Source organism: Danio rerio, chromosome 9 (genome assembly GCF_049306965.1).
Source record: "Danio rerio strain Tuebingen ecotype United States chromosome 9, GRCz12tu, whole genome shotgun sequence".
Classification (NCBI taxonomy): domain Eukaryota; kingdom Metazoa; phylum Chordata; class Actinopteri; order Cypriniformes; family Danionidae; genus Danio; species Danio rerio.
The window spans coordinates 34,769,273-34,795,741 of record NC_133184.1 but is presented as its reverse complement, the minus strand read 5'-3'; the positions used below and the strand labels follow the sequence as shown (position 1 = coordinate 34,795,741).

The 26,469-nt window shown below is 35.7% G+C and overlaps 1 protein-coding gene across 1 annotated transcript; it reads left to right on the top strand.

The window, feature by feature from the left end:
- The first annotated feature begins 2,495 nt into the window (after nt 1–2,495).
- On the top strand, nt 2,496–12,357 carry casq2 (calsequestrin 2). Its single transcript, NM_001002682.1, is given in 11 exon segments — nt 2,496–2,952; nt 5,104–5,188; nt 5,599–5,699; nt 5,794–5,905; nt 6,988–7,061; nt 7,184–7,314; nt 7,401–7,446; nt 10,312–10,366; nt 10,443–10,543; nt 10,655–10,729; nt 10,824–12,357. Coding segments are annotated over 11 exon segments (1,230 nt in total). The 5' UTR covers nt 2,496–2,715; the 3' UTR covers nt 11,037–12,357.
- The last annotated feature ends 14,112 nt before the right edge of the window (nt 12,358–26,469 follow it).

Here is a 26,469-nt window from a genome sequence, read left to right as displayed (position 1 = left end):
GCCAACACGGGGGTGCAAACTCCACACAGAAATGTCAACTGACCCAGCCAGGGCTCGAAAGAGTGACCTTCCTATACTGTGAGGCTACATCGCTACCCACTGCACCACCGTGACGCAACAACATTTATATGTACACTGTAAAACCTAACAGTCAAATTATTTTAATGAAATGAGTGTAGTTAACTCAAAATTTAATGGAAATTACTTCTACTCATTTGAGTTTTGAACTCAGTTTCGCTGTGTGAAGCTGTCAATACTGTTTGTGAGGGTTTAATGACCCTCTGCTAAGATTTTAAGAGATTAATTGCGTTTTATTTCTTTTAATGAGACTGAGGTCACTGTAGTTTTGAGTTTCTGCTTGTTAACAGCAGGTGCTCATCATTAATGCACAATCAAGACTTACTGAATCCCTTAAATATCTCATTACTTCTGCTTAAAAAAAGTAAATTCACAATACTCATATAGTTGAAGTCAAAATTATAAGCCCCCATTTGAATTAAATTTTTTGAATATATTTTTCAAATGTTTAATAGAACTAGGAAATTTTCACAGTATGCCTGATAATATTTTTTTTTCTGGAGAAAGTCTTATTTGTTTTATTTAGGCTAGAATAAAAGCAGTTTTTAATTTTTTAACAAACATTTTAAGGTCAAAATTATTAGCCTCTTTAAGCTTTTTTTTCCCCCGATAGTCTACAGAACAAACTATTATGTTTAGAAGTGTGTTGGAAAAATCTACTCTCTGTTAAACAGATATTGAGGGAAAAATAAACAGAGGGGCTAATAATTCTGACTTCAACAGTAGATTAGTTTTGGAACTTAAATGGTTGGTGCCTACCGGTTTCCTCAAATGGTTTGAATTGACTTAACTTATTGGATTTTCACGATTCATGTTTTTAACTTTCGGTTTCTCTCAGTGTGCAGTCAGAGTAACACACATACAGATTATTTCTGGTGCTGATTTAAACGTTGAAATATATGTCCGTAAGTGCTCTATATTTAACAAAGCAATATTTTTGTAAATATTCAAGGGTCATTTGATTTAAAAAATCTATTTTATACCGCCAGTATTTTGTTGAACAAACACTTTTTCATGGCTTACACGTTATGCTGGTGGTGTAACAAGCATGATCATTGTGCTAATATTCGATTCAAATGGTCTCATATAACAGATTTTCCTCATACGCATATTGAGATTTCTATGAAAACTATGTACATTTTACAGCTGGTTGAAGGAACAAGCTAAAATAAATGGGAATATATACTTACTTTCCCCCTCTTTGTAGTACTTACAAAAAAGAAAGATATTGAGAAGAACAATTGCCAGTGAAGTCAGTAAAGTTATTTAAACGGTTTCTGCTGTTCTTATGCTATCTTAAACTTTTGGTAAAGTAACAGTTGGTTGGGACAGAATAATCGTAAATATTATTATTATCATTATTATGACTATTTAAATGTCAAAATGCCAATTTAAACAGCCAGAGATATATTTCAGCAGTTGCGTAAAGCAAAAAAAATTAGCTGATTTGTGACAGGTAATGCTTGAATTATAAATCTGTTGTTCTAAGATGCACCAATTACATCACTTTTTTTCTTGTGCTTGAGTCAAATTGGGTTGAGACCCCTCCTCTACATATTATTTCCTATACATTATATTATTTCAAACTACCAAAATGTCAATAAAACTCACTTTGTTAAACTGTAGAGTAGAATTTTTAACACCAAAAAGTCGACAGAGCAGACATCCCATAATGCAATTCACAACCATAAATAAACCGAAAACCCTTGTGAATGACAAAATATGTAACAGTGAATATGGTCCTGTTGGCCCACAAATGCTGTTTTTGCATAAAAAGTTTCACATTTTTTAAGCTAATAATTGTGATGTGTAAACCCCTTCCTAAACTAGCCATATATTTGTGTTAAAAATTATGTACATACCAATAATGACAATACAGATACATGTGTAATTAACAGTCAGAACGCATAAAGCCTGTTCAGTTTTTAGATTTTTGTGTGGTTTTAATTAGGACTTTGGTCATTTCTCGCTGTGTTAATGGCTTTTCAGAGCCAACAAAACCAATCAATGTCACATCAGCGCATGTAAAGTGTCAGCTTAACTTCCACACAAATGTAGAGGGGCATACCTGACCAAAAAGAAGCAAGTGTCTGGTTACAGTATACAGTACACTCAATGACTTTATAACTAACTCTAACCTTCCCATCTCTATCACACACATACTGGAAAGGGACCATTTGCTCTTGTCTTATATTGCAGTGAAGTCTTCATATCACTCTTTCCACCTCTCAGCATCAAATGTCAAATTAACTGGTCTAATCACTCTCCCTAGTGCTCTTGTTCCCTTGCTACTCCATCTGAGGTATTTTTAGCTCTGAAACAACTGGGCTCCTAAAAATGGGTTAGAGGGACACTGCTATGTAAGGTATCCTGCCTGCTCTCTCCCATCCTATTACCAGCACAATCAGCCACTCTTTGTCTCTGCTCAGGAGAGAAGGCAGAGAGTCAAAGGTTTTTGCCTGCAGAAAGCTGACTTTTCATTTTGCAGACTTTTTGACCCTCTGGAAGAAGGCCTGGGCAGTTGGCATTACAATTATTGACTTCGATAACACTTCTATACCAGAGGTGTTAAAAGGCCAGTGACGCTGCATGAAGAGACACAGATTCTTTTTGGAAAGGTCTTTGATACAATAGACCATGCACACCATTTGGATCTTGCTGCTTGCTTCTATGGCCTTCTTCACCCTGGCCAGTGCTAAGAAAGGCCTTGAATTCCCCCGTTATGATGGCGAAGACCGTGTCCTGGACATAGATGATAAGAACTACCGCAAAGCTCTGAAGAAATACGACATGCTGTGTCTGTTCTACCATGCTCCACCACCGGCTGCCAAAGAGCTTCAGAAACAGTTGCATTTGACCGAACTAGTGCTGGAGGTGAGTGTAGAAATGGCAAGAAAGAATATATGATAGAAAACAGACTGAATGGCATGTTCATTGGAGCAAAGCAGCAAGAAACTGCCATTTAAATTCAGTTAAAATGTACTGTAAGTTGAAATTGCTTTAAAAATGTAATTGATTCAACTTAAAAAATGTATAAGCGACTACTTTCTTACAATGTTGATGTCTGAAGTTGGTTTCATGCGAGTCGAAATGACTAAAAATTTAAGGCAGCATTAAATGTACAACTGTTATACACATTTACAGCTATTGTAGATACATTGCATAGGGCCTTAAGGAATTTGGCAGAGAGTATTAAAAATGTAAATATATGTAATGTCAAATATTTTGGTGTAAAATACTTTTAGGCTTTTCAGCAATTTGTTTGGTAGTAATTTATATATTTTTGTATAATTATAAGGTATATAAGGTTTATAAGGTATAATTTATAAAGTTGACATCCACTTCCTAAGTTAAAGTGGAATGTATGTTGTGAGACTGCTAGTTGAAATTTAGCAGTAAATTTGCTTAAAAAGTCAGCAGAAGTGAGCCATCAAAGTAAAATGCTACCTTTTTGTGTATAAAATATACCCCGACTGGTCATCTTGCATTTTTTAACCATATTTGATCAAATAAACATTTTATTTAACTATCATTTTTAAACATTCTGCTGACTCTAATAAAGTTTATGTCAGCTACAATGTTTGTAATACCTTTAATGCTTAGAGGCCCTGGGACTGCAGCTGACTGGCATGTCCATCTTCACATGGCTCTCTTTTTTCACTTCTGTATTTAACTGGATTAAAAAAAGTCATCACGTTAATCAGACACTTCATTTTCAGTCCACCTGATAGCTTCTAAGGGCTTTCTGAATATCTGAACGGGGCTTTGTGAAAGTGGTCCTAGCAAATTGTTTTTAAAATTCAGCCATTTAAATACTCACATCATAACGAAAGCTGAGGGTATTTATGGAACCAAGAGAAGTTCTAAAATGATTATATAAGTGCTCTCCTTTACTCCAAATTCATGGCTCACAGGTTCACTATCTAGACAATGATGTCAATGTGTACTCTGTGTACTTATAATATTTACAGCAGCAGTACATACTGTTATGTTTCTCAAGAAAGTCTGTAATCATTTTAACCGTTGTGCCAACTTGTGGCCTTCTTCATATTAATGGGAGGGGGCTTCTGTGTCATAGAATGTAAACTGTGTTTACAATAACGTACATATTATATTCCTTTTTGGTGTACCATCAAGAAGGATGAACCACATCCAAGAGGAGTAACTGTGTGTGCATGCTAACCCTGCTTGTATTAAAAACACGTAAAACCATAGCTGCCCAACACACTGCAGTAATAAATCTGCACCTCAAATCTCTTATTTCCATCAAAATTGTTGGGAGCTCCACAGGGTCAAAATAAATGACCGGGCTGCTGTAGCCAAACCTTTGGCCACTCATGCCAATACCGAACGATGGTTTCAGTGATGCAATCAGCAACAACCTTTGGCTGTTGACAGTGTAATACATGTATTGTTCTCTAATGATGCCACCTTTACTGTCCCACATTGGGGAGAGTTACGGTGTGGAGAAGCCCCAATGCACCGCACCACCCAGACTGTTGCATGCCCAGAGTGAAGCATGGAGGTGAATCAATGATGGTTTGGGCTAGAACATAATGGTATTCCCTAGACCCAATACTTGTGGTAGATTGACGCATTATTGCCAAGGCCTACCAAACCATTCTGGAGGACCATGTGCATCTAACTGTTCAAACATTGCATCTGTGTATCAGGATGATAATGCACAAATACACAGAGCAAGACTGGTGACAGAGTGGTTTGATGAACACAAAAGTGAAGTTGAACATCTCCAATGGCCTGTACAGTCACCAGATCTAAATATTATTAAAGCACTTTGGGGTAAAGCACATCCCCCCCCCCATGTTTTCCTCCACAAGCACAGAAGAAGTTTGGCTTAAAATCCCTCTGGCCACTGTGCAGGACTTGTCATTCCCAAGACAAATTGATATGTATTAGCCACAAAAGGAGGCCCTACAACTACTAATGAACTATTGTAGTCTAAAACCAGGCTTTTCAGCTTCATTGTCCTTCATTCTGATACATTTTTGATTTGTTTTTCCACAGCTAGCTGCTCAAGTCTTGGAGGAAAAGGATATTGGCTTTGGAATGGTTGACTCCCAGAAAGATGCAAAGGTTGCCAAGAAACTAGGTGAGGCGAAACTTGGTTTGACAGACTATTTGTGATTTGCTGGTTTCATGGCACTATAAAGACATTCTATTTTGATTGGTTAACTGTGCCATTCAATGACCATGTCTACTTGGTTTGGTATCAAACTCAGTTGGCACAAACTGGAGCTTCTCACGCATCTTGATTATCACATTTGTGTCCCCTTTATTCTGTTTTTTTAGTTTTTCTGAAAAAAAAAGAAGAGAGAAATATAGTAATTATTATAAACATATGATGCATATACAATGGCCTAAAATCCTAATTACATAACCTTCTAGAAAAAACAGCAGTTCAACACAACATATACATACATTGATATTCACACACTGTAGATGTAGATATAGACACTGTAGGCTAAACACACTGAGACTTACCATGTGTTTCATTGTAAGGTTTACATGAGGAGGGCAGCGTCTATATCTTTAAGGATGACCGTGTGATTGAATTTGATGGACTTCCATCTGCTGACACTCTTGTGGAATTCCTTTTGGATGTAAAGAATCTGTATTCATCATAAATCCAGACATTTAATTATTTTTACTACTGTTCTATGTCATTTTAACTTAATCGTCTTCTTCATACTTCAGCTGTTGGAAGATCCAGTTGAGATCATTGACAATGCTCTGGAGTTACGAGCTTTTGACCGTATGGAAGAAGACATCAAACTCATTGGCTTTTTCAAGAGTCAAGAGTCTGAACGTGAGTATGTGTGAGCAAACTATGATAGAGAGGAGGTATCTGAATGTTCAGAGACAATTTTATCCTTCAGCTGGAGTGATATGATCTCTGCACGTTAACTAATATACACTTAAAAATAAAGGCTCTTAATTGGCATCAGTGGTTCCGTGAAGAGCCTTTAAACCCATGGAATCATTCAGTGCTTTAGAGTGCACAAAGATTTACACTGAAACCTCATGAGGTCTCCTGAGCATTGTAGACTATACTCTTTCAAGCTATAGTTAACATTTCGAGGTCATTTATAATAAGCTACCACTTTGTTGAGTTCTCTGTTAAAAATAATGTTTCATTAGGCATTCGTGGTTCCATGAAGTTTCTTTAATATTCATTAAACATTCCTATTGTCTTTGTATAGTGAGTAAAGATAAAAAAAAATGTTTTTAAAAGTGCTCACTGAAAGTGTTTTTGAGAAAATAAAATGCTGCTTCTGTTGTGTTGCAACAATAACTCCTGGAAACTCCTGGAATTACTGTAGTATTTTTAAGATAGTTCAGTGTAATATATGTTAACATTATTAAATGTCTGTACATTCCAGTACACTGAAATAGCATGAACTCTCTTGAGCATTGTAGGCTACTATTCATTAAGCTACATTTGTAGGTCATTTATATGAAGTGACTCTGTTAGGCTAAATGCTTTTTTAGATTAATGGTTTAATGAGGATCTTAAAATTTTTATGGAATATTTTTATTCCACAAAATATGCTTTACAGTCGACTTTCTTTGTGTTACTAAAATGTTCTTTAGTCTTTCTAAATAAATGGAACTGTTCCCTGAAAGGTACTTTGGGGAAAACTCAAAAGGGTGCTACAAAATACTGTTGGGGCTTAAATTTAAATGACACCTTATTAGTTCTCTTGAACATTGTAGGCTACTACTCTTTCAAGTTATAGTTGACCTTTAGAGGTCATATTTTCACCATTCTTTTAGTCTACAATGTCCAAATACATTTTTCAGTTTCTATGAAATAAATATTTACAGCATTACCATTGCCTTTGAAAAATAAATGATAAATAAATAATCTATCTTCTCATCTCTACTCAGATTATCTTGCTTTCCAAGAGGCAGCTGAACAGTTTCAGCCTTTTATCAAATTTTTTGCCACCTTTGAGAAATCTGTGAGTATTATGTTATTTTATGCTGTATATGTTCTGAAGATGTTTATTATTATTTTTATTTTGTGGAGTGGTCTTTGAAAGCCATTAGTGGTATGCAATTTGCTTTTATTTTTGCCTTGTAGGTTGCTAAAGAGCTGACTCTGAAGATGAATGAGGTGGACTTCTATGAGCCCTTCATGGAGGAACCAGTAACCATTCCAGACAAACCCCACTCAGAGGAAGAGCTGGTGGCCTTCATATCTGAACACAGGAGGTAGGGCAGCTACATTAATAGTATTCTGAAAGATAATCAGATATTGCACATGCATCTAATACTAAATACCTGGTTTATATCTACAGACCAACTCTAAGAAAGCTTAAGGCAGAGGACATGTTTGAGACCTGGGTGAGCTATATTTTTGTATTTGTAACTATATGACACTTAGATTTTTTTGTTTGAGTGTAATAACTGAATTTGTTTTTGGAATACTTGATTCTAATATTTGTATCAGTTGTGGCATCTAGCATCTTCGAGATTTAACACATTTTCAGCCTCACATCATGCTGATTGACTTATGACTGAACATCACAATTGAATCACACAAATAGAAAAGCATTTCAGCTGTCATCTATTTGAATAGATTGGTAAAAATTGATTATTGACAGGATTTCCAGATGTTTTATGTGTTGCAGTGTGGAAACAAATCCCTCACGAAAAACAGAAGCCATTATGTTTACTGTTGTAGCAAATGCTTAATGTCATCAACTAAATACTATATTTTCAAACTATGTGAAGTTCACAGCATGATGACTCTTTATGATTACTTTAAATATATTTAAATATAAATATGGGCTGTGTGAAAAGTTCAATTCAAGTTCCGTTAAAGATGGCAATGGAAGCTAGTTCAGTGTTCAGTCTCTTTAGTAAGGTACAAATGTCTATGATGAGGGGTGTGAGTCAGTTGTATGACAACTCAATTAATCTCAACTAAGCAAACCAAAGTAGACATAAACAGAGTAAAAATCTTAAAAAAAAAAAAAAGCGCAGTCAAGGGACAATTTCTACTGCCCTAGCAAAAGAAAAACGGCTTCAATTTAGCCGACAACTGGCTTATAAGTGGCTTTGATGAGACTTTTAGATACAGCTGCAGGTATAAGACAGTTCTGGCATGGTGCATTTAAGATTGCCATAGGGATATATGTAGGGGTTTTATCTGATCACTTTGGTCTCTAAGAAGAATATCTAATAAAGACTTGTCTCAAGGTCTTTGCTGACCAAGAAAGGCTGTTCTGTGTTGGCTATATATCTAGCTTTAGTATGGATAAGGACCGGATCATCCCCAAGCATTATATATATTCATAAAAAGGCCAGAGCCTTATCTTTAGCCATTATGCTTTATTTGGCTAAAGGTTGGAGCTACTAGTTTAAGATATGTTGAACCATTGTTTTATGTGCACATTACCAATGTATTTGTTTAGTCAGTGGCCATGTAAAAAAGCAGTACAGAAGAAGGTCAACTTTATCACTAAATAAAGCCATAAAAAGTGATCAGTTGGTCTTCGAGAACCTTGGTGACACAAAAGTCTCTACACAGATCCTATTTGGCTAGTCTGAACAATGGCCAGGGACATACTTGGACCTGAACCTTAACAACACACGTTCATTATTCTCAAGGCTATTGACTTTTTAGACAGCAGCTCTGCCTTTTTTCTCATGTGGCCAGAGGAGAGCTGGTGCCCTGACTGAGCTTGTTTTCTGCCAAGGTTTGTTCTCCATTTTCATCACATGCTGGAGTTTTGGTTTCTTGCCACTGTTACCTCTGCCTTGCTTATTTGGGGTTAAAGGAGCAGTTCTTCAACAGTGATATCCATATTAAACTGAACTGAATCACCTTTTAACTAACAAGAATTAAGCTGTCATTCTACCACTACCTGCTGGACATGAAAACATTTTACAAACTGAAACATTATGGCTTTTTATCCTTTCCTGGTTATCCATGTAAACCATAGGTCTCACTCTTGATTCCTGGAGGGCCGCAGCTTTGCACAGTTTTGCTCCAACCCTAATCAAACACAGCTGATGCAACTAATCAAGTTGTTCAAGACTACAATAGACTGATTTCACTCGGCCGCCATCGAAAAAGTGAAATTGAGGCTGCGGTGGGAAGAAACCCGGAAGTATGTGAAGAGTCAAACAGGAATGTTGTGTACCTGCCTGTATCAGCAAAGAGAAATCGACACAAATTTATCATTTTACTGTCTTCCGAGTGACCCGAAGGTCCCTTCTGAATGGAAAGTGAAAATAAAAAGGGATGTCAGACCCCATTTTCAGCTAAGATAAGGAAAATGGCACTAGTTAGCTAACATGATCTTTCCCAAACACATGTTTTCGCTGCAATTTATTAAACCCAAGTTAATGAACTGATTCTTTCAATATACTAGACCTGTCAAGATACTTAATTTCGTCATTGAAATTTATAAAAAACGTCAATTTCCCACTTACATTTAAGCACTGTTGAACGCAACACCGCGTTCAACTGTTTAGTACTATGGCAAATCAGCCTTGTTTAAGAACGCGCTCAGTGGAGCTTAAATGTTAGCAGGAAATGGACATTTTTAAAACTTCAGTACCGGGCAACACTATTACAGACAACACAAGGATGTGCTACAGAGGACTTCATCGCTCACCGCATTACATAGGCTGAAGCAAGCAGGGAAGCCTCCACTGTGTTTGCCTGGTGCCATGAACAGAAGTTTAGGAGGACACTCTTTAAGAGATTGTGATGTTGTTTGTTGCCTGATATGCTTTTAATTGTTTAAAATAAACTGAACTGAATGATATTAAGGTGATGTTTACACAATTTCTGCATTTTGAGTTTTATTGTCCACAGCATGTTGTTGCAATGTTTACTGTGCTGATCCTATACTTCAGGGTTTCTTCCCACCGCAGCCTTGCTTTCGTGTTTTAAAATGACGGTCACGTGAAATAAGCATATGGACTATTAAGCAAGTGTGAGTTGGAAGTGGTTAAAGCCAAACGATGCAAAGCTGCGGCACTCCAGGAACTAAGTTTGAGACCACTGATGTAAAGTGTCTTTGAAAATCTATATTTAAAGCTGTAAATAAACATACAAAACTTAGTATATAAAGCTTGCATCTAATATAAAGGGCTAAAGAAATGAAAGTGATTTGACTTGACAATGTGAAGTGGTGGAATATTAGGAGATTCTGTGAAGCAATGAAACTGAAATAAATTACCTTTTTTTTACAGGAGGATGATTTAAACGGCATTCACATTGTAGCGTTTGCTGAAGAGGAGGACCCTGGTATGTGCAGTTTAACATACATAATTCCTTAAATGATGCATAAAATGACAAATAAATGGTTGACCTTTTTTTTTAGATGGCTTTGAATTCTTGGAGATTTTGAAGGAAGTCGCCAGAGACAACACACACAATCCAGACCTGAGCATTGTGTGGATCGACCCAGACAACTTCCCATTGGTGAATAAATTATAAATAGATGCATGACAGTCGAATGTTAGTAATTCTGTGATGAGAAAATACAGTTTCTTTCTTTTAAGCTCCTCTTCATATTTACATTTCCCTTCATAGCTCATTCCTTACTGGGAGATGACCTTCAAGGTTGATCTCTTTAGACCACAGATTGGTGTGGTTAATGTTACAGATGTAAGTGCAATACTTTCATTATATCATTATTATTTTATTCTTATTATGCAAATTTTTAATACTGACTTAACATTCAATGAATCATGGTGGACAGGCGGACAGTGTGTGGTTAGAGATACCCAATGATGACGAGCTGCCGTCAGCCGAAGAACTGGAAAACTGGATAGAAGATGTCCTTTCTGGAACTGTAAACACAGAAGATGATGATGATGATGATGATGACGATGATGATGATGATGATGACGATGATGACAATGATGATGATGATGACGATGATGATGATGACGATGATGATGATGATGAATAACTCGTACACTGTGAAAAGATGAGAGTAGCATTTCTTGTTTTTCCGAGCTAAATCATTTTGTGCATTTTGTACATCTGTGGATAAGCTGCATAGTGTTCGTGTTAAATTGAAATGATACAAGTGAAAAAAGCTTTGTTTGTTCAGGTAAAAGTCATGAATTTGAATCACCTTTAAACTTGAAACTGATAAATTCATTCAAATGTGATTCTGCGGTGTCATTTTGGAAAGATACTCTGTAGTGTCATTGATGGTTCCTTAAAGAAACTCTAAAGGTCGGTGCCAGTGGTTAGTGGGTCGACACATGCACTCTGGTGCTCACGGCAACCCGAGTTCGATTCAGGCCTCGCGGTCCTGTGCCGATCCTTCCCCCCTCTCTGCTCCCCATGCTTTCCTATAAATACTCTCTACTGTCCTATCGAATAAAGGCAAAAACCCAAAAAAATAATTATAAAAAAAAGAAACTTTAAAGTTAATGGGTTAGCTTATCCAAAAATATAATTATGTTAACTACACACTCCCATGTTATTTGATACCTCTGAGACCTTTGTTCGTCTTCTGGAACACAAATTATTTTAGGTAATATCTGAGAGCTCCCTCATCCTCCACTTACAACTACCATATGACTTCAGTGGTTTATCAGAATGCACCTAAAACAAAATTACATTTATTCAACAGTTTCTTCTCCTCGGTATATAGTGCACATTCATGAGTACTCTGCAGTGACATTTGGCCCCAAATACTGGGGCACAATTTCCTCTATTTAAAACACAGGCATGTACAGTACATAGAAATCCGGTATTACATCAGAGGTGTCACCATGAGAGATGCTATAAGCGCACAAATGTATTTTTGTAGCTTGATGTTCTCATTAAATCACTGATGGCATATTGCCTGTATTTTCTTTATTTTTTATTTTTTAATGATCTCCACACAAGATAACTTCTTTTCTACTGTAGTGCCCTGTCCAACAGGAAAAAGACTGGGGTCTATTCATAAAACTTCATTATTGTTTCACTCAGTCTCTTATCTACACAGTACCACTGTCTGTGAAGAAGTATCATTGCCTTTACTGAAGATGGACTTCATGTACATGTTCATTGCATTCTTCTGTGACCCTAGCGTATCATATTTTAATATTTAGTGTATTTAGTGTACACCCCCACATACAAATGTGGCATATATATTTTACAGTTTTAACCAAGATTTCCCATTTTCCATGTGGACGCAGACATTTCTTAATATGCAGAAAACATGATTATTGCCATGTGCACATACAGTAGCCTAATTAATTCACAACAATAAAACTTATTAGCCCTCCTGTTCAATTTTTATTCTTTTATATTTTCCCCAAGGTCTGTGTAACAGTGAGAAACTTTTTTTCAACATATTTATAAACATAATAGTTTTAATAACTATTATGTTAATAGTTAATAATTTCTAACAACTGACTTTTATATTTGCAATGATGGCAGTACATACTATTTTACTAGATATTTTTTAAGACATTAGCATTTAGCTTAAAGTGCAATTTAAAGGCTTAACTAGGTTAATTAGACAAGTGATTGTATCTGTAGACAATTGAGAAAATATTGCATAAGGGGGCATATAATGTTGACCTTAAAATGTTTTATTTATTTATGTATTTTTTATTAAAACTGCTTTTATTTAATTGAAATAAAACAAATAAGACTTTCTAGAAGAAGAAAAATTATAGAAAATACTGTAAAAAAATTCCTTAATCTGCTAAGTAGGAAAATATAAATATTTTTTGAATAATTGTGCCCTCAACAAAATATATATAGTAGTCAGCATTTTAAGTGGATCAAAAATGTTTTTCAAACCTGTCTTAAGACAGGATTAGGTATTGTTCAGTAGTTTTAAGACAACTTTGATGAAAAGTTTAATCCACTTCAAATGTTGACCACAACAAATGTTACTGTATAATATTAGATCATTATTGAAAGCAAACCATGCTGCATTCTTACGGGTATAACTGATCTCCATGCAGTTCTCAACAACACCAATATTACCAGAGCACTAGTAGGTGTAGTCAAACGTAGATGCATCACTCCACAGCCATTGTCCTTCCTAATAAGTGAAGAGATTAATTATACTGAGTGATAAACTGTACCCAGACACCAAAGCTGATTACTTTAGTTTAAAAAATAAAAAAACTTCACCAGTCCAGTCAAACAAGCATTTCACTTTAGATTAAAACCATGACTTACTTGTTCAGCACCATGAGAACCACTCCAAGCATGTGTGAGGAAGGCAGCAGACTCTGAATTGAAGATGCCAGAGTCCCACCCACACTTTCACAGTTTCTCTTTAGAATAATTTTTTATTGTCAATAGGATATCTATTTTTTTGGGGAGGAATAAACAATATATTTAGACACTTTCAAACAAAGTTTGGTTTGGTTGTTTATTTTCTGATAAATAGCAATTAATTTTCGTGCCCCAGTAAAAATCGGCTGTGCAACAGTAAAAGCTTTGAGATAGTAGTTAAGAGTGGTAATTTCAGAATAAATAAGTTATTCTCTATGTACAACCAAACCAAGGCTGGTGAAAGCAAAAACAAACTGATGTGAATGTAAGGACACAACTGGAGTGATGTGCTAAGATCATGTATATTTATTAAATGATCTTAGCATATCACTCCAGTTGTGTCTTTACATTGTTTTCTAGTTACATTTAGAAATATATATTTTTTACTTATTTAGAATAATAATTGTACAAATGTATGTTTTTTAAATAATAAGTATTAATGGGGGAGGGGCAGGGGTGGGCTTTTGAAAGGGGGTTATGTTCCCGGCTTTCGGTGGTAGCCTGTTTTGCAGAATAGAAAGCTTTCCTTATAACTAATAAAAATCTTTGCTATTTCCTGCTATTTCTCTTTATAAGGCTACAAAACATCAGTAAATTGTGTTTTAAAAAAGATAAAAAATATTGTTCCTTCTGCATTCCCCATAGAAATCATGATGAAAAGAAGCAGAAGTTTTCTCTGCATTGACACAATGAAGGTGAAAATGAATAAGCAGAAAAAGTGTGTGTATTCACACTCTGCACACTGTGGATTCTCTGTGTATTTAAAGAAGGTATTCAACAATACTTTTTAGCTATATTATTCAAAACTCACCTTGGTGTTTGGATTGTTACTTTCAGTGAAGATTTAGTGAAGTTCCAGAAGGAGTCCTGCTTTTACTTGAGGTCAAGTGTGCGTAAGCAACACAGGGGTTACAGGATGCGACTGTTTGATTTGTAGATGTTTAAATAAATTGATCAGGAAATTGAGCACACCTAAAAATACAATACTAAGTTCAATAAATATTTGCTTTTATTCATTTGATACAGTCACAATCTATTTGTTTAGGCAAAATGAAAATTTCCACCATACTAGAATTGAAGGATGAGAAGGAAACAATTAAAGTAAACAAGTAGAGTACATTATGATTTACGATTTATAAACATTTACAAAAAACATCCAGTGTTTTTTATTTAAAGAGCAGTCAAAACATTACAATTACAATGATGCCCATGAAGATGACTTGTGAAACCTTGTGCCTAGCGCATTTCTTTTCTTCTCTTTAATTTGTACATAATCTGCAGGGTTCTAAATGTTGAAATGATGTGAAAAATGTTTTGCTTAAAGGTAAAAATCTATTGCAGTATGTTAAAATAAATGGGTGCTCTGGTTTCCCCCACAGTAGTGTATGTGTGTGAATACAAGATTGTATGGGTGTTTCCCGGTGTTGGGTTGCCAATGGAAGAGCATCCGTTGAGTAAACAGAAGCTGGATAAGTTGGCGGCTCATTCCTCTGTAACGACCTCTGATTAATAAAGGGACTAAGCCAAAAAGAAAATGAATGAATATATGTATACATATTCATTCATTCATTAATTCATTCATTCATTCATTCATTCATTTTCTTTTTCGGCTATTATTAGTATTTTTTATAAGTATTTACAGTATAATATATACATACTAATATTTGCTTGTTTAATTATTTAGATTAATGAAGAAAATGTTCACATTATTTCCCCACAAAAGGGAGGCAGTTTACTCTTTTGTATATATTTTGAATATTTTGATAGAGAATGGGTGCCATACAGCAGGTATTTTTTTTTCTGATGTTATATGTATATTATTATTATTAGGCAATATTACTAATTTCAACACTTAGTTGCATCAGACCTCATATCAAATCAGAGACGTGACAAAAAAAAAGTTGTCCTCAGTTGCTGGTCTGTTTGTGTGGAAAAGAGGGAGAGCTCATCCAGGAGTACAATATAACTGTCTTAAACCGTTACAAATATTTATACATTTATTTATACAAATATTCCCCAAATTAAAATCACCCAAATTAAAATCACAAATCGATTGCTACAACCTTTTGATTTAATTTCATTGCATTGATTGATTGATTGAGTGTCTTGCTAATGTTTTGAGATACAGCTTTTATAAATACTGGTTTTCTTTGTTATGCAATACACAAATTCTAATTTTGTCTAAAACATGACTAGTAATAAGTAATGTGTATTTATATAGCGCATTTATGGCAATACACCTAACGCTTCACAATCATGAGGGGGGTCTCTCCACACCACCACCAGTGTGCAGCATCCACTTGGGCGACGGCAGCCCAACGGAACAACGGCGCCAGTGCGTTCACCACACACCAGCAATAGATGGAGTGGAGAAACAGTGATAGAGCCAATTCAGGGGATGGGGATGATTGGGAGGCCATGATGGGCAGGCACGTGCACACATAGAGCTGAACCTATGTAGTGCACATGCCCTTTTTAGTCTTGGATAGAAAGTGCCCTTCCAAAATGATCTAAAGTGCCCCATGTGGTCTCCCATCCAGGTACTGATCAGCCCTGCTTAGATTCAGTGATCCAGTATCCGGTCTTGGCCTGCAGGGTGATATGGCAGTGGCCTATTGTAGGACTATTCCAACAAAAGAAAGTTTGTGTGTGCACAGAGTAAAAAAATACAGAACATTTGTTTCCATGGCATGGATAAAACACATTATTTCAGAGCTTAAAATGCTGTAAATTTTAATTAGCTTTGTTTAACAAATTGTATGTACCATTTTGTGATTTGTGGAGCATGTAATAAACCGATGTTTGAAAAAAAAAAAAAAAAGCATTGTGCATGTATTTCATTATAAATTATAGATTTTAAATGTTATGAATGAGTAATTTTTATTTGTAAATATGAGTAGATTGTGGTTTGCTTAAATTATAAAAGCCACTAATAATATTAAAATCATCTTCTAACACTCTAAAATAATGTAGTAATTTTCACACAATTTATTCAAATAGTTTTTAGCTAAAAAATAAGTCTTGAAAAACAATGTGTAATACTGTAATCTACTTAATTAAATAGCACATTTTTTACAGTGTAGTTTAAGTATCTATAGTATATGCATAGTTAGTTAGATTACCGCTCCAGTATTTTAGTAATGTATAGGTTTAAAATAGCTCTAACATCAGTGTTTTGTTCATATTTATGTTTGAATATCTGTGTAGCACTGTGGTCCTGCAAGACACAACATTTTATTCCCCTGTATGTTGCAGAAGTAGCCGAATGACTATAAATCTCAACATAACTTGCAATATAATAAATGAAAATGATTTTTCTTTTTTTTTTTTTTAATAAGACTGTTCACCTCTAAATAAGCTCATTTAAACCTCTAAGTGAATACATTTCTGAGCTTTCATTTTTTGAGAACATTCCTTTTAGATTTTATTAACGATTCATTAAGGAAAATCAACATATAACTCAAACAACAAACATTTCATGTATAAAATAATACAGTACACTGAAAAAAATATTCTAAGAACAGCTCACTTCATAGATGTGGTCTGTACTGTATATTCAAACAAGGTGTTCTTATGAAAACCATCAAGACCAAAAAAAGTCAACAACCTCTTTATACTGGAAGGCATCAATGACAGTCACTGATAATGAAGATAACATTGCTTGTTAAAGTCAACATTTACTGATTTTTATCTTTCAATATTTGTGAAATGTGATCGTGCACGCACAACTTCTGTCCTTCAATTGTTTGATAGAAAATGTTTTGATGAAAATCTGATGAGTATGTTAAATAATCACTTTAAAAACAATACTAAAAAATATGTCAAACTGTTTGTCTAGGCACTTACTGACAGTAAAACTTAACAATGATTGTACAGTAAAAAAGGTTAGGTCTAGTACAGACCACAATGGTTATATACATTTTATCTCACTTATGCCGCCCAAAACTTTTTTAACACTGAAACTTTCAACACAGACATTAAATTTTAACATAATACACACCTGAAATATAATACTGTAAAAAAAGATATCATCTCTTTTCAATGCAGTGGCATGCTAATAACCTGAGAAAAGTAAAGAGAAGATATTATAGATAAATAAAAACCAACTACATTTATGCTAATGGTGATCTTTCATACAGTAATCATTTCTGCAGATAATAGTGTTAATGTCTGTTGTTGAGTGTTACAATATTTGCCTTTAACATTTCATAATTTACATTTATTTGCAAATAGCTAGTTTATGTTGTGTTACATAAAAGTTGCAAAACAAATTTAAATTTGAGTAAAATTATAATATGTACTTTTTAAAAAAATAAGAGATTAGCTTCTCTAGCTGATTTTTGTCCGCCCATGCCTCCACCTCGGCCGGTTAGTGTTTACATCAGCTGCGTCCCAAATGGCACTCCATACACTATGCATTGATGCACCATGTACTTGTGCACTAATACACTCAACAGCATAGCACATGTCTATAGTGTCGTCCCAAATCGAACACTAACGTTAGTTACTAAGCGAAAACTCTAACCGTTTCCCTGATGACGTTTGACAACTTAAAAAAAAGTTAAAAACTTGAAATAAATAACCAATGTACCAAATAATCCCTGCCATAAGTATAACCACATTTACCATCAGGAGGCGCTGTAATCACTCTTGTAGGATAATTTTGCTTTCACATTCCAAAAAAAAAACACAGAAACCCAACACGAGTGCCCGATAGCTCCATACCTTCCGCTAAGAGAGCAAAGCTGTGGTCGTTGAGTGCATGAAGAGTCCACACTTCATTTTACCGGTTGAATAAGTGCATCGTCCAGGTATTTAAAGTGCACTTCTTTTTAGAGTTTTTAGTGTGAATGCACTACTAAAACTTTATACTACAAAATGGGGTAGAATAGTGCATAAGTATGCAATTTGGGCCACACCTACAGTCTTTTTATCCTTCTAAACCCTGGTACGCTTGTGTCATCAAGCTGCTGTTGTGTGTACAGCTGTTGTTAAATAACAGCCACAAAAGCAAAGCGCCAAAATGGAAAGACGTCCGCACATCGCGGTCATTCTGCTTTTGGTTCTGGACATACAGAAAGTGACTTGGGTCCGTATGCCGCAAAAAATATTATAAACGCTAAGAACATAACACAATGTCCACAGAAGCTGTTTTTGGAGGATACAAGCATTCATTATCATGGTGTTTGCTCTGGCTTAGTCCCACTAAGTCCCACACCAAGGTACAGTAGCTACGTGATACACAGATATACACACATGAAAGAACGTTATAAAAATTATAGTTTGTTGTACTGTTGGTGATTCTCTTCTGTTATTTGGTACTATTGCATTCATACCAGAAGTGAACTGAACCAGAATTCGCACAAACCGTACCCCCTAGACCACCTCTTTCAGGCAAACTCGGGTACAGTTCACGGGTGCGCACCCGATTTCACAAGACAGCTGCTGTGTCCCAAATGGCACACTATACACTATGCACTCATGCACTATGTACTTATGCACTTACACACTCAACAGGATAGTATATGTATGCAGTGTTGTCCCAAATGGCATACTAATGTTTTTTTACTAAGCGGAAATTCAAATCGTTTCTCTGATGACGTTTGACGGTTGCCAAATCAGTGAAATAAACAACCGAATTATCAAATAATACCTGCCGTAAGTATTCCCGCATTTACCATTGGGAGGCGCTTAAATCACTCTCGTAGGAGAATTTTGCTTTCACCATCCAAAATAAATAAAGTTATTCAACATGTGCGTCCGATAGCTCTGCCCCTTCCGCTACGTAAGCAAACCTGCGGTCGTTGAGTGCGTGAAGTGTCCATCATTACACACTTCATTTTAGCGGCTGAATGAGTGCATCATCCGGGTAATTAAAGTGCACTTATTATTTTTAGAGTTTTCAACGTAAACACACTACTTACACTATTTATACTAAAAAATGGCGTAGAATAGTGCATAAGTATGCGATTTGGGACGCAGCGAGCATGACCTTAATTAAAGGTGCAATATGCAAGTTTGCCATCCAGTGGTTGAACTAGGTATTGCACTCCTAGTCCAAAACACATGCAAATTGCAGGTTGCCAGATTGACAACAGCAACAGCAGTATGTCCTAAATAAAAGCAATTGCATGCCATAGAAGGAATATATTCCATATTAAAAGGAGTTTTGTCCTAACCAACACCTGAAATCAGTGTTGGACAGTAGCATTGCTACATTCTAGATCAAATAGCTTTTTGGTAGCAAAGGTATTTTTTTTTGTCAATAGCGCAGTAGTGTTCACACAAGCAACATTTACTGTTTTGTAGATCAATAGGTGACAACACCGACATTCACAGAGCTGTAAGGCCGATGTCTATCTGATGAAAGAAAATCCATATGATGGCGAGAATGACAAATTTCTTCTTTCTGTTTTAGGGTGGTCGACAACAAACATTTTGATGCATTGGTGCCACCTCTCGCTCTAGTCAGTGGCGTCGCCTTCCAATTAGGCTAACACGAGAAACTTGCTTGATGGAAATATGACTGAGGGAGAGGAGTTATTTCTGAAGCAGGATTCCATGTGACCATAGAGAAGTACATGTTAAAATGCAGTAACTTTAATTCTGATGCTGTGCTCAAAGAATACTTCAGTAATTTACAGTAAGCACTGCTATAAATTTCTACTTTATGTAGTGTAATATTCATGAATGAAGAGTTGGAAATATTTACAGTATATACAATATAATGCTAATTCCTAAATAATTTCACTATAAATGACTTTAGTATTTCAAATGTGTAACCCCTGGTTTTATTGGATTTTTAGTTTTTGCAGTTATATACTACAATTTGTTTCTCTTTGGTATAACGTCTTATTTGCAGTAAATAATTGAACTAAACATTTATGCCTCAAACGCTTTATTGACAGTTTTACTGATTATTAAGATATGATTGACTTGGATTCAAGTTGCTTTGATTTAAAAATAAAAAAAATCGTAAAAGAAGCTTAAATGTAGCTGAGCTACTTTTGCCATAGCTTTTAACTTAGTTTGCTACATTTCCAATAGGGTTGGGCCGATAGACGATGCCTTCGTTTATCGCCGATGGCCAATAGACAACTTGATGCTGAGCCGGCATCGCCGATCCATCACCCTGCCTCCGTCGCCAAACCTGCTCGCGAAAAATACACACTTAGGCCATGTTTACACTAATATGTCTTAGTGTTAAAATGGCATTTTAGAATAAAAATAATCCACATCCACACCGTGTTTTACCTAGCATTTCTGAACAGCCCTCCGTTCGCTGAAAATGCACATCACGTGACCACACACACACACACACACACACACACACACACACACACACACACACACACACACACACACACACACACACACACACACAGCCACTCACTGTCATGTGCTCATCTGAGCTCCAGTGAGTAGTGCACGTCCGACAGTTTATCAAGGATGTACCACTGGATCGAGTCTCACTATAGTTGTTAAACATGATATTCAGACATCCCAAGTCTCCCGGAAATTCCCGGAAAATAAAATGCGCACCCTTCTCACTCCCAGATCCATCCTCGCTCTTCAGACACGTTGCGCGCACTCTGTCAAACACCGCCCCCACCCCCCCACCCCAAAAATACAATACTAAGTTAAATAAATATTTGTTTTTAATCACTTGATACAGTCACAATCTATTTGTTTAGGCAAAATTTAAATTTCCACCAAACTAGAATTGAAGGATGAGAAGGAAACAATTAAAGTAAACAAGTAGAGTATATTATGATTTACGACTTAAAGACATTTACAAAAAACATCCAGTGTTTTTTATTTAAAGAGCAGTCAAAACATTATAATTACAAACTTGATAATCATGCCCATGAAGATGATGAACTCCAACACTTGTGAAACTGTCTAGCGCATTTATTTTCTTCTCTTTAATTTGTACATAATCTGCAGGGTTCTAAATGTTGATGTGTAAAATGTTTTGTTTAAATGTAAAAATCTATTGCAATATGTTAAAAAATTGAAATATCTGATCAAATAATTCAAATACAATTCTGCAGTGTAATTTTGTCACATCCTTGCACTTAATAATAAAAGATGTAAATGAATCCTGTCCATGAACCACCCCCACCTCTCCATAAGTTTTCACTTTATTGGGTTTGAATGCCTGAATGATCTAAGGAGTTATGTTGTCGGGAGATAAATCCCCCTGGTGGGAACTCATGTTTTATGTTTTGGGGTACTTAAAAACATAGTAATGAAACAATAAACAATCTACAAACTTTACAATAAACAATTTGGCATGATTGTAAAACTCTAAAAAGCAAACTGAGAACCCAATGAGGCTTCAAGACAAAAACCTACATTAATTAACTATGTGTTTATATAAAATAATGTACATAAATGCTGGTGGAGTGGGTAGCATGATCGTCTCACAGCAAGAAGGTCGCTGGTTCGAACCCCAGCTGGGTCAGTTCTTCCCGTGTTTGCGTGGATTTCCTTCGGGTGCTCTGGTTTCCCCCACAGTAGCGTATGTGTGTGAATGCAAGATTGTATGGGTGTTTCCCGGTGTTGTGTTGCCAACAAAAGAACATCCGCTGAGATAAACAGAAGCTGGATAAGTTGGCGGTTCATTTCTCTGTAACGACCCCTGATTAATAAAGGGACTAAGCCAAAAAGAAAATGAATAAAAATATGAATATGTATACATATTCATTCATTCATTTGTTTTCTTTTCGGCTATTATTAGTATTTTATATTAGTATCTATAGTATAATATATAAATACTAATATTTCCTTGTTTAATCATTTAGATCAGTGGTCACCAAACTCTTGTGTCCTGGGCCCGGTTTTTCAAAAGGTTTAATCCGGATAAAATTAATCCGGTTTTAGTAATCCTGTTTTTGCGATCCGTGATCACGTAATCCAGCTTACTTTTTGAGCCAGTTTTTTAAAGCAACATTGGATTGGATCATTCTGATTCAGATAGGAACTTTTCAGGATCACTAAATCTGGATTACCAGTGCTCAATCACAATGTAGATGGATAGATAGGCCTATGTAAAGAGCAACAAGTAGAATAGCCAGTGTGGGGTCAATATAAATTTATTTTTATTTGAAATGAAAACTAAGAAAATTTTATTAATAATAAAATAATTATAATAATAAATAATAAAAGCAAGAAAAACCCCACCCCATCCCCTTCCAGCAGCTCATCTGAGATCTACAAAACTGTACATTGAGGATATTTATAATAAGTTTCAAATATAGATGTATTGAATAAAAAAAGACAATGTTGAAACCTCCACAATAATTTCTTCCTCATCTGATGTGGAAGGAGCAGCTTGTGTGAGCGTATTCTTTAGGAGGCAGATCTCAAGGGTGGTCTTGGTTTGCTGCAGTTTGGTCAGAGTCAGTTGATCCTTTGCCAGATAAAGCTGACCTTCTGTCTCTTTTTGCAATTGTTGAAAGTAATTTAAAAAATCAGGCATTGCCATTCTTTGCATTTTGCATTTTTTTTTTGTTATTCTGTAATCATTGCATGCATCACTAATAAATATTCTAAACACAAAAATATTTTCCATTGTGATGAATATATATATATATATATATATATATATATATATATATATATATATATATATATATATATATATATATATATATATATATATATATATATATATATATATATATATATCAATTACTAACAGAATAAAATGTTTTGTTTTTGGTAAATTTTTCGGGAAATTTCTTTCTATTTTGCTGTAGGCCTATACTGAAAGGCTAAATACGTTAAAGCCTATAATCACTATAGCCTGATAGATGAACAAATAAAATTAAAACCTTATGAATAAACAGTATATCTCGTAAGATACTGCATGATCCAAATCTAGTTTTATTTAATTACTTTTTTAAAGTTTTCATTACATTTTGGGCATGAAATCCACGCTAAATCCATCCTTCTGATGGGATCAGTTTAATCCAGGTTTTTTGGATCAAAGTGATCCAAATCCTACAAAAAAGGTCTGAAAAACCCAAACTAAAGGTTTGATCCGGATCAAAACCAAGATTGGATTACGTAATCTAATCCGATTATGTAATCCGTTTTTTCTTTTGAAAAACCCATTTTCAAGATTTGATCCAATCCCTTATGTAAAATCCTAGTGGATTACTTTTGAAAAACCGGGCCCTGGAGATTTTAGCTTTAACCCTAATCAAACACACCTGAACAAGCTAATCAAGGTCTTACTAGGTATAGTTGAAACACCCAGGCAGGTGTGTGAGGCAAGTTGGAGTTAAATCCTGCAGGGACACCGGTTTTGATAGAAAATGGGTGCCATACAGCAGGTATTTTTTTCTGATGTTATATGTATATTATTATTAGACAATATTACTCATTTCTACACTTTTGTTGCATCAGACCTCATATCAAAAATCTCCCGGAAATTCCCGGAAAATAAAATGCGCACCCTTCTCACCCCCAGATCCCTCCTCGCTCTTCAGACACATTGCGCGCACTCTGTCAAACGCCGTCTTCAACCCCCACCCCCCGCTTTTCACATGCTGATAATGCCATAGTCCATCACGATGTTTCACATTAGACACCGTACGATGCCAAATTGGTTGACACCGCCCAACCCTAATTTCCAAGAGAGTAGCTTTTATAGTTAAGCTACATTTTAAGTAAAGTAGCTAACAGCTTAGCTCACTACATTTTTCAAGTCGCTTGCCCAACACTGTCTGAGATATATATTTTAGAAACGACTTCTATTTCTTGCATCTGAACAACAGTATAAACTGACAACAATCACCTCAGGTACACCTCATGTGCTTTATTCAGTGTTAAATGCTAATAATGTGAGTTTGAATGCCATTTCACATGACATTCATTGCCATACAACACTCTCAGAAATAAAGGTACGCAAGCTGTCAATGGGGTGGTACCTTCTGAAGGTGCATATTCAGTGTTTCCTCTAGGTTTTTTTTTCAGCTGTGGCGGCAGACTCTGTTGGGCATTTTACTCAGATCTACCACTATATGTGACGTTATTTTATTGACAAATATCGTGGGCGCAGTATTAAATCGAGATCACATTCATGTAATAGCACACGAGCATGTCAATCTCTGCTCTAGCGCCAATTTCCTCTGTTCGTGCACAAAACTTCTTGCGTGCCCTCAAATAAACGCTGTTGAAGTGTGATTTAGTGCGTTTATGTAGCGAGTATGTCTCCAACATTTATAGATTTGCTAGGAATATTTATGAATGTCTCCAGTAGACTTTCAGAGCGGCATTATTGCGTCCTGAAGTAAAGTGAAACGGCTATAAACTCTGACATAAAGCCAATGTATGTAGAACCACAGACTTTATCTAAGGTATAATTATGGAAACTGTGTTCATCATAACGGAACGATATGCCGTGTTTGCTAGCCTAACTCATCAAGCAGCTTTCAGTCAGTCAGTCTTTCAGCACGTCACCTTAAAGGGTTTAACAAAGAATGCACAGCACTACTACGGTTAAAGAAAAGTTTGGGCTGTAATAATTCACTTGCATTTTTGGTGCGATTAAAACCCGCTATTTAAAAAACGACCGAATGTTGTGAATGAGAAGCTGTAATGTAGCCATGGCGGATGAATTTTAATGTCGCCCCGCCATGGAAGAATGAATGTAGCAAAAACCATGTTATTAGTCCATAAAAAGTACCTTAAGTGTTCCTCTTAAAATGTCTAGGTACTAATATGTACTTTTTAGATACCAATATGAATCCTTAAAGTACAAATGTGTAATGTACCTAGAGGTTTAACATGTATTAATTAGATTATAAACCTTACCATTTCATTGGAGTACAGTAAGTGCACATATAATCTGTGCCTCTGAATGGCTGTATTTAAATTTATGTTGTGTTTCTCTAATGCAAACAGCCAAATTGCTTAACACTGCAAGTCTCATCACATAGCATGTTGTTATGACACAAGGTTACAATGTAACCTGCTCACCCAATGTTTACATTAGTAATATTTATATTATTTGTGAATTATTAACCACCTCATGTGGAACTCTGAATCTGCATCTCATTTGGGAGGCTGTTACGGTCCACACCGGTGGTCACATTTCGGTCCCGAATGCAAATTTTGAGAGCCTTCCTGACTGAAAACACTACCAAAGCAACCCGGGGTACTGAAATATGATTGGCTAAACTGGCATTGGCGGGTTAAAGGAACCAAAACAAAGAAGGATGTTCCAGCAAGTAAAGTGGAGATGTGTGGATCAGCTGAAATGTCACCCGAATCTGCGGCTTCATACGAATCATCCACCCGCAACCTGCTAACACATAATTTTAGCTAATATTTATATCCGCACCCGATCGTTACTTTTATAATTCTAGTTCCTTGTTTTAAGCAAACAAAAAATTTATTGGGCTAATCTGCGCATCCCTTGCCAGAGACAACATGGAAGGGTCGTACTGAATATCAAGGCAGCACAGGTCGACACATGCATCCATGAGACTTTAGACTTAATTTCCAGTGGTATTTTTTGCGGTCCTGATGAACGTAAGAACTTAGTGCTTGTCTGACTTTGACTTGACCGGCCTTTCGATTTAGCACATACTGTACATGATGTTTTATATTAAAGATACTAGTCTTGTGGCTTTCATATAAAGCGCCTTACAGCCGCTGCATAGTTATTTCTGCTTTAACAATTGTGCTTGAAAAATACCAAGGAAAAATCAACAATTGTTAAACTCATTCACCCGTGACCCAACCGCAAGTAATCATAATGTATTTTTTATTACCTTAAATAAAACACCTTTAAGCATTAAAGCATAAGTAAAAAAAAAAAAAAACCTCTTAGTGACTCATAGAATTTGTGGGGGGGTGGGTGGGGGGGTGGCGTTGTTGTCGCTAGGGCACTTCAGATCACTTTGGAAGGGCACTTTCTATTCAAGACTAAAAAGGGCATGTGCACTGCACAGGTTGAGCCCAATGTGTGCACGTGCCTGTGACCTGGTAACATGTCAAACAATAATATGAACGGTATTACAACGACAACAACAGCAAAAAAAATTGGTTATTAACAAGAAGATTTATCTGCTACATGAAGTTTCATAAAC